This window comes from Strix aluco, chromosome 2 (assembly GCF_031877795.1).
Source record: "Strix aluco isolate bStrAlu1 chromosome 2, bStrAlu1.hap1, whole genome shotgun sequence".
NCBI lineage: Eukaryota > Metazoa > Chordata > Aves > Strigiformes > Strigidae > Strix > Strix aluco.
The window spans coordinates 116,769,849-116,779,971 of NC_133932.1; the positions used below are offsets into that span (position 1 = coordinate 116,769,849).

General features: G+C 39.3%; 1 protein-coding gene across 5 annotated transcripts in view; it reads left to right on the forward strand.

The window, feature by feature from the left end:
- Positions 1–6,667, forward strand: part of SPATA13 (spermatogenesis associated 13) — a 160,819-nt gene extending 154,152 nt beyond the window's left edge. For all 5 annotated transcript variants that reach the window (XM_074815996.1, XM_074815994.1, XM_074815995.1 and 2 more), the window contains 2 exons: positions 1,321–1,395; positions 2,634–6,667. In XM_074815996.1, coding sequence (XP_074672097.1) covers positions 1,321–1,395; positions 2,634–2,815 — 257 coding nt within the window. In that variant the 3' untranslated portion in view covers positions 2,816–6,667. The remainder of the gene's footprint in view (positions 1–1,320; positions 1,396–2,633) is intronic.
- The last annotated feature ends 3,456 nt before the right edge of the window (positions 6,668–10,123 follow it).

Genomic DNA, 10,123 nt, shown 5'->3' on the forward strand with positions numbered 1-10,123 from the left:
GCATTTTACTTCTATTTTCAAAGACACTTTGGTGTGAGTCACTGTCTCCCAAACCATACCTAGCTTTTCTTAGCTTATATGAATATATGGGAAGAAGAGGCCACAGCCAGAAACTCATTCTCCAAACCACTAATAGTAACCCTAAGAAAGTGGTCTGATCTCTGTTGATGAAATTGCTTTCTTTTTTTTTAAATCTGTTTCCTTGTTTCTATAAAGGAAAAAAACCCTGCAGAATAAAATAAACTGCTACCCCAAAATTATGGCTAACTGCTGTTGTATTGTAGTTAATAGGTTGATTTGTAATAACTTCTAGTTGCTACATAGTTATAACTTTAGTTCAGGCTAAAAAAGTAAAGGGAATTTTAAAAGTATAGAGAAGTGCAGGAAGATGCAAAGTGGAACCAAACCAGACACTTCATTCTGACTTTGAATCACAACTTCTGTGCTCTTTATGTGCATATGAGTGAAATGAGTGACAGCATTTGCACCCTCTTTTCTCCTGGTGCAAATGTAACATATCAGTGTATGATGTCTACTGTGTTGTACACAGGGAGAGGAAACTGGAGTGCCTGTACACGGGCTCCACATGACACCAGTCACTGGTGTCACTGTTCATAGCAGATGTCGGGCATCTCTGTACTCAGCACAGATCAGTCATACACCTGTCACGTGACAGTAAATAGCACAGGGTTGACCACATACTATAGCATCATGTAAGTCATACAAGTATGCAAACAAGTACATGAGAAACCGGAGTGAGTGATCCAGTCCCAGTCTGATGCAGCCACAACCACATCACAGGCTGCTTCAGTGCCTGGCAGATTATGTGATACTGTCTCCTCTCAGTGGAGAGAAAGATACCCAAATTTATACTCCTGCAGTACCAGTGACTTCAATTTGTTACCCCAAGTTAGCTCAGAGTGAGTGAAAAAAGAAACAGATTCTGCATTTGTGATCTATTACTTGGTGGCGTTTAGCTTTCAGAAGTGTTAATTTACACTTTTTTTTTTCATCTCTTGTTATCTGGACTTATTTATAAAAAGAACTTTTTGTGTGGTTAGTTCCCCAGTGATTGCCATTTGCAAGAACTGGAAAGCAGCTTTTCCCAGTAATCTACAGGCAAATTAATGTTCATATTGTTATCCCAGTGAAAAATTAAATTTATATGACAAAGTAAAACATACTTCTAAAAAGTTCAGGTATATTGCTATTAAGATTTACTAAAAATGGTTTAAAATATAGTTTACTTATTAATTTCATGTAATCAGGGATTACATGCAGTATTTTTATACCAGTGCCCTAATTTACACTTTGACATAGGAATGGAAATCTCAGAAAACCAGAAGAAACAAGCCATGCAGAACGCTCGTAAGTCAAGGCATGGAAAAATTAAAGGTGGGTGTTCAGAATTGCTTTACATCCTTCCTGTGTTCCAGTGTTCTTTATGTTAGGAAATAGCACAGTCTGACTATGGTTGAGTTCTTCAGTCTTTTAAAAAATTTTCATGGTTTACATGGAGTTCAAAAAATTTCCATTAACCTGTATTTTAATATCAAATTTCAATGCCTTTGTAAACTGTCTACTAAATCAGCTCCCCAGTCTCCTTCAGACAGGCAAGTCAGTATTCTCTTTATTAGAGAAGAAACTCAAGAGATAAGACAGTTTATTTAAGAATGTAAGAAAGTGCATGCAGAGATTAAATTAGAAATGAGGGTTATTGATTCCCTCCTTTGCTTTTACTCAAACAGCATCTTCTTCTTTAGCAATTCTGTGCTTTGTTTAAAATATTCTGAAGTTCTTTTTGCAAGCCACGTGTTGCTGTATTTATGATAACACACTCAAAATGGCTTCCTTCTGTCCTAGACTAGAAGGAAGGATGGACTAGAAATGTGTTTCTCTGGAAACAGCTTTTTTATTCCTATTGTGATTTTGTCCTTTTCCATCTTGAAGTCAAATTTGGGTAAATCTCTATATTGTGTTGCAAGAATAAATTGAGCAAGTGGGACCAGATCAAGTCTGAATTTAGGAGTGAAGGAGTTGATGTTAGCTAGTCCTCTGGTCCCTAGGATTAATATTATTAAAGCATTTTCTCTTTATCAATTACCAGATACCTATAAAACCTGTCCAGATTTTCAGGGGAGTGGCTGAAAATTGTGATCAGGAGATTATGTTCAGAACGCACAAAGGTCAAAGTCTGAGAACATTAACCTGGAAAAATATTTTCCAAATTGAAGAAATAACATTTTTATTGGTAGCAATATTTTATCCAGCCTTATTCTGAGAATTGACTAAAATATGAGTATCTACTGTCTTAAGTCATTTCTTTGAAATACCAGAATTTACTTGTGCAAACAATATAGCCAGGCTGTGTGAAATTGCTGCTTATTTTTTGTAATTCTGTAATGTTATTTTTACTGGTATTATTCTCTTCTGAAGCCAAATCAATGCATCAGTTAAGAAGTCTGACATCAGAAAAGGTAACCTTTAGTAGTGCTTCCATTCAAGATCATGGCAAAATTCATACTGGCTTTACTGACCATTGAATTTGTCCCATGGTCCTGTGCTTAAATTTTCCCAGTATTGGTTGCTCTGCGAGCTGACTCATACGCTTTCTTAAACTGTTCCTTTTGCAGGTGTAAGCTATAACGGGTGTCCTGTGCCTCCTCCACACCAAAGCCTGCATCCTATTCATCAGCGCCACATCACTGTGCCTACCAGTATCCCGCAGCAGCAGGTTTTTGCCCTGGCAGAACCCAAGCGGAAGCCATCCCTCTTCTGGCATACCTTCAACAAACTCACCCCCTTTAAAAAGTGAGAGGCCAAGGACCTGGGAAAGGCCATCAGCACAGAGGGAGTCTTACTCCAGAGAAGGACCTTGGAGACATGGTTAAGCTTATTTGAGCCCAGTGAATCTCCAGTTTTGGAAGGAAAACCTTGGGCTCCCTTGAGCCAGAAATACAACCTCTGTCTAGTAGAAGAATGAAGTTGCTCAAGACTGCTCTGAAGTCAATGTTGCCAAGTGTGAGCATTGCTGATGAAGAGCAGTCTTCTTCCCTTCTGACAAACACTTGCTGTTACTCTGAAGCAGCAGTATTTGATCTCTGTTTCTTAGTTGTGTTGAAGTAGTGATGGAATCATGCAGGTCATTGTAACATTTCATTTTGCTTAACCTTATATTGATGGCCAAATTTAAGATAGGGAGGAATTTTCCCTAGGGGTATATCAGCAAAGAATCTTAGGAGAGTTTTCTCCTTCGTTTTGGAGCACTGAGCAGAGACCACCCATTAAAATCAGGTGGAGACATCCCATGTGATTAACCAGCTGTTGCAGAATTTAGTGGATCCTAATCCTTCCTGTCTTTTTCTATTAAATTGCCAAATGGCAGGAGAACGTCCCACAAGGCCTTACTGTATTCCAGATTGGAACAGGGAAATTTTATTCTGTCATATAGAAACATGAACAGAGTGTGAATGGACTATAAAGATATGTGCATTTATTGCACACAAGTGGGAACAGGAAGAGCCCAGGGCATCTCAGATTGATTACTTTCAGTCACAGCAATATACTGCATGCATGTATGCTCTTCTGTATAGGGCTTTTATATCACTTTTTGTGCACTTCTTTGCCTGGGAGATGCTTCTTTATATTTCCAGTATGCTTATTTCTCTGTGTAAAAAGTATTTTTTTATTTTCTAATGGAGATAATGTGAATGTACAAAGTCAGAGTTAAGACAGTATGTGCTGACTGCTGGCTACATTACATAGTTCTCAGGCTTTGTATTCATATAGCTTGACTTAGAAAATGGATGAATGGTAATGTAAATATATTGAAATGGTCTGGATCCATGCTTCTTATACATGGGTCAATTGACAATGGGTTTTGACCAATTATTTCTTCACAAAGAAAGAGACATCCTTGCTGGAAGGTACAGAGAAATTGTGTGGACCAGAGATGGATTTTTGTCTCGGAGTCGTCAGTCTGTATTGTAAGGAGAAGAACCTGACTTGATTAAAGTCAGCTCTGGCCAGCATATGCAGTATGTGATTTGCATTGCCATGATTTGCCTATGACATGAAGTTGATTTGGGAGAATAACTTTTAAAAAGCCACCAGGAAGAAACAGGATCTTGATATTTGCAGCACTGATAATTTCTGCTTGATAGCTCTCATTAAGGATGACAAGACTGCTGGTAATATGGAAGGAAAGAAAGACTCCATGTGTTTCAGAACTGATTTGCTATGAATGTCTTTACAATATTTTATCCTATGCTGCTGATAAGGGGCATTATCTGATGATAAGGATAGATCCAACGATATTTGAAAATGTACACAGTCAGCTTTGTCATGAATCTGTAATATATGAAGAACAAACAAGGGGCTAGAGGCCAGGCATCTTAACAATGTAAAAAAGCCTTATTTTAAACATGTATTTGTTCCTACTACTATTGTTACCTCCATATTTTTATTTATCATCAGTGTTGTGAAGCCCACTAGTCGCTAGATTTTGTGATTTGATAACTTTGTGGCAACTTCTGCAAAGCCCAGGTTTGTAGTTTTCATTTTAAATGACATCTTTTGACAACTGTACATTTCAAATGCCTTGTGTATATAGCTCAGCAATAATGCAGAGTCTGGTGATGCTCAGCTGAACTGTTCACTGCATAGTGAACTTCATTGCTTGTGCTTTCCCATAGCGATGGAAGATGACCTGAAACACTTAAGAACTGGAAATATGCACTGACATATTCAACGATCCAGCTTAAAGAAAATGCATGGGAAAGTCAATGAAAAAAGATGGCTGGGTTATATTTTTCTTTTGATGTTTAAAACAAGCCATTTTGGTTCAGATTTTTTAAAAAGATAATTCTAAATGCTCAATTTAAACACAAGGAGCAGGCTTCCAAATGCAGGTGTGGATGTGTGCCCTTCACCTTAATAAGTAACCCTTTTGTGTTTCTTACATACCCATTTTTGTGGGTATTTACCATGTTCAGGCCTGCAAACCAAAGTGATGCACGTTTTGTGGAAGTGGAGATGATGTTTTTCATAATCAGATTTTGAAAGTCTTGTTCTAGATGCAAAAAAAGTGTCTGAAGTTGCTCACCTGGAAACTTTCCCAGCTGGACCTGAAGACCTGAGATCCACGCTTGCATACATATGTGTCTTTGCTAAAACCTACTTCCTTCCAGGGCTTGGTTCTGTGGAGTGCTGGAAAAAAAAAAGGAGGTTTTGGAATGTATCGTCTGACATGTCAGTGCCCATGAAGGCTCATCCCATGTAGTAGTGCTGGTGCCTTAGCCCTAAAAATGAACAGAAATGTTTGCATATGGTTTTGGATGTAGCAGTTTTTTTCGCAAGAAGTGAATTTTAGAGAGATAAAAAGCAAATGTTTCATGGTGCAGATTACTCAGGACAGTTTAACGTACAATACTCTACATATAGACGTGGTTGTTTTATAATATTCTGTGTGTCTTTCTTTGCAGTCTGACCTTGCAACAGATTAAGATAAAATATAGCAAGAGAGGCCAGATCTAGACTACACCATAATATTTTAAACTAGTTAAATGAAAACACACAATTACGTTATCCAACAGTTAAGACAAATACTTACTTGGGGTTCAGCCTCACTTTAGAGTCTACGAAAAAGAGTTGCAACTGAAATGTAAAAGTTTGTGTTCTAAATATAAAACTCTTGCCCTGATCCTCCTTCTGATGACAAAACTTATATGTGATCAGAAAGGTGTTACAGCACATCTGTTCTTTTCCTCTAATTTTTGCATGCTTTAAGTTACTATAACTATAAAAAGTTCTAGGGCAACCACTAAGCACATTTGTGCCTCGTTTAGATAAAGCACAGCCAGAGACTTCCCGATGGCCTGCTGAGCAGATAACCTCAGACTTTATGCATGAGATGCAGTAAAATATAATTGTCCTCAAATGTGTTCCCACTGAGTTAGGAAAATGCCAAACCATAATTGCATCTAACTCAGAGCATTTGATGTATAAAATAATAAGATTGTTTTACAAGTGGCTCTTGCCATGCTGAATTTCACATTGAGTTTTAGTGGTCAGTGTAATAACGGAGTTCAAAGACAGACTACTCAAATGTTCCACGTTTTAGTTGTCTTTTGAAAATAATTATAACGGAGTTTTGGAGCCAAAGGTCTTTAGCCATAACTAACACAGTACCTTTCTTTGACTGCCTTTCTGCTTTTTTTATGTGTGGCATTTGTAGGAGATGCCTTCTGAACGATCTCTAATTTAAAACTATGTGTTGTAAATACTAGGGATGACTTGCATATGTATTTTATTTTGACAAGCGTTTTGTAACATTTTATCTTACGTACTTTGCTTTGTGCATCTTGCAATCTGTGTGCTGTTACACATGTTGTAAATGAAGTGTCCTGGCTACAGAGCAGATGAATTGGCTGTTGACGGCTGAAGTACAATGTATAGGACTGCAGTAGCTTGATGTGCATTTGTTCTTAAGTAATTGCATTACAAGGTTTATTTACTCTTGGAACATTGTTTGTCAAATGAATATTTTCTGGAAATAAGTACAAACTTACATTCCTGTTATTTTTCTCTTATTGTACATGTTTGAATTATGTACAAAGCTGAAGTTCCTCAGCTATGTCTTATAAAACTTCATTGTGCAGTTCTAAAATTGTTGTGCTTTTTAAATTGTCTACAAAATATCCTCTGTGGTGCAAAAAAAGTTTAGAACATTATCTAAACTGTCGTATTTATTGTTTTAAAGCAAAAAGCATCACACCCTCCTCTTTTGGTTTTCCAGTAACAGCTACAGTACTTCCCAGCACAAGTTCATTTTAACAACTACTAAACCTGATTCTGGGATTGAAGTCCTCATTGTTCAGGCAAAACCCATCCTTGTTACTGTCCCAGCCATATGCATCTGTGATCACTGTGCTTTACCTTGTCCTGGCAGACAGCTCCCACAGTACCCCTTGGAAGTAAATGCAAATGCAGCTTCTGTATTAATAAAGCTCCTGCTAACAGAGGATGGTGACTTAAGTACTGTAGTTTAGGTAAGGAGGATTAAATTTTATTTTCTTCGTAACAAAAGCAAAACCTTTTGAAAGGGTTCACCCAAAAGGCATGTTCTGTAAATGTGTGTGAACAGGCTTACCTGCCTGCTTGGTAGAGCAATAGGCAGTGCTGCTGGAGATCCCACTTACTGCTCTGATTCAGGGAAGATTTTAATTTCTTATTTTTCTGACAGAGCAGGGCACCACATCTGAAAGGCATTCCTTGTGTCCTTCCTGCTCAAGACTGCGTCAAAAATTGTGTTTTGCTGAGACACTTTAGATCATACTTTGCTGAGATCTTTTCATCAAAAATGCTTTGACGAGTTCAAATGCTGCCAGAATAGTTGGGTTTTCTAGCGCTTTCCCCCTTCTTCCAATGTCCAAGCTCTTATCTCTGTTTCTTGGTTTACCTCAAAGCTGAGAGTTTCCCAGGCCTCCCAAGAGCTGCTGCTGCAGCGGGATGTGTGCCAAGCACTCCAATATCAAAGTGAAAAGCACAGTCTGAATGCTTAGTGAGGTAGATCAGATGACTGAAAAACATACCTTGAGCAAATACAGGAGTAGGACGTTGTGATCAATATAGGCTTTCTAAGGAGCTTGCAATTCATCTGGCCATGGTGAGCTCATTCGTGCATTTTATTTCATGCTCCGGCAGTCAGGCTGAATCCTGTAGATCGTTTCATACCATCAACTTTTAAGTTCTTCAAGATCTGTTCTATCAGGTGGAGCTTTTAGTTCGTGCAGAAATAGCACTGCTTGTCTTGGGTTTTTTTTATTTTTTTTTTTTTTAGAGACTACATGATGATTTGTGCTTGGTAACACAGACAAGGTTTTGGGCCTTTTTATGTTACAGTACCAAAGGAGAAATGAGGAAGTCGGCAATGGAAAACTGCATTTAGCCTGTAAGGAAAGCACACAAATATTTAGTGTGTTTCTGAATATTTTTCAAAATTCAGTTATTCTAACTAGCTAGAGAACATGTAATTGTGAGAATGTGTCAAAACTGTATAAACTGTCAGTACAACATGGGGGGTTTTTTTAATCTTAGGACTGTGTTACATTTAGTTCACTGTAGTCAGAACTGAATTCTGGTTGTCCAGGTGAGTACCTAGAGCTGAGAACTCACATACTGCTACTATTAGGTATTTAGGCTCTGGTTTCAAAAAAAGATTGTGTGTGAGTGTAAGTTTGTATACGTATATAGTTGCACACATGTGATTCACTGGATACACACACCTACCTTTTATAGACTCCATATGGCAGCCCCAGATAATGTCTGCTGGCACTTACAGCAGGTTGCAGCAGACAAGTGATCCACACCCATCACATCTTCCCTCTATGTTACATCTTATATTTCTGTTGTGCATCTTGGGGTGGGGGGGTGGGACACACACACATTACCTGGGCAAGGTTTCACCCAAGTCATTTTAATGTTTTAAGCAGAGTGGGCCCTCAGCAATGATGGACAAACCACTCTGCAGACAAGTGAAGGTTGGAAGGTGCCCCCATCACTGGAGTCTGGTGTCAGCAAAGTGCAGAAGGGCAAAGCTGAGAGGGCAGAGGTTAGCGAGCAAGGAGTACCACTGCCCTACAAGGGCTGAGTTTCACTCAGAAAAGAAACACAAGATGATGTAGGATTTATCAGCTGTTTGTCCTAGTGATTTCTGGAAAGCTGAAACAGCTTCAGGAGGAAGGAGGAGCTCCAGGTGCTACTGAGAGACTACGCTGGCAGAACCAGACATGCCAAATTCCTCCTTGTTTCTGGCGCATAGGAACTAAAAAGGCAGAAGGCCCAATATATACACCAAAGTGAACTGTCAGTAGGCAGATTCACTAGACACAGTTAACCTTGGCCTCTGCCTATGAGTGTACCCCAGACTTTGGACATACCGACTCATGAAGAACTGAAAAAATGTCTAGAAGGTGCTCTGCTGATAAGGTTAGGTATATCTTCTTTTATTAACCATCCAGCTCATGGTCATTACTGCCATATTCAGCTCCTAACAAAGGTAATTAGCACAGCAAGCAATCTAAAAAAACCCTGCATCTCCTGCCATTCCCATGCAACATCTTTTAAGAGCAAATGATGAACGTTTGCTCCTGTCTAATTATTTCCAAGGCATTCTGTGATGAGACAAGGCAGACTAGAAAGCAGCTGATGGTAATGTTTATCTTTAAGGCCATTCCCACATCAGTTTTCTTGGTTCTCTGCTAAAAAAGCATCAAACCAGACTAACTGCAGAGTCCATCAAGGTGGATGTAACTAATGAATTATGTCATTCTCACCTCAGGATTGGGATAGACAGACTGTGACTGTTGTCATGGTAAACTTCACAGAGTCTTTTGGGTCAGTGTAAGGGTCCTGCTCTGGGAGGCCCTGCTGCTGCTGATGCCATGTCCCCAGGAGTCCCTGCTGCCCCCAGTGCTGTCCCCACAGAGCCACCCGCTCTCCCAGCACCATGCAGCCAGGAAGCTTTGTCAATAAATCCAGGTTTTCTGCATGGCTGGACAGATCACTGAACGCACAGCACTAAGCTGGCAGGGTGGGCTATTTTTTAATGACTCAAACTTTTGAAGTGTGAGAGAAGACTGAAGCTAAGAACCTTAGAAAATTTCAGATGGTGCCTCATGGGTAAAGAGAAAAGGATTGTCTGTCATGACTCTCATTTCTTCTTGATTAGCACAGCAGCGAGGCTAATTTGGCTACAGAAGTTCATTCAAGTACAGCGGCTAATTGCTGCACATTGTCCTTCCTTTTCCTCAGAGCATGGTGGTAGATACAATGTCCCAGATACAAACCAGGGAGCCATTACGCTTGCAATATTTTCTTATTACCACAGGGCGGTGGTGAAGACCTTTGTGAAAACTATTCATTGCTCAGCTGTGTTGAGGATACCTTCTTTGATAGGCAGACCACACGTCATTTCTTTGCAGTGTGGGAACCCCCTCAGACACAGTGTTTTCAGTCACTTGCACCAACAGGGGTGAATTAAGGCCACTTCCCATAACACATTAACTCCTGTTACTATTGGTTTTATCCTTCAGTGTTCATGATCAGCATTTAAGGAGTTGAT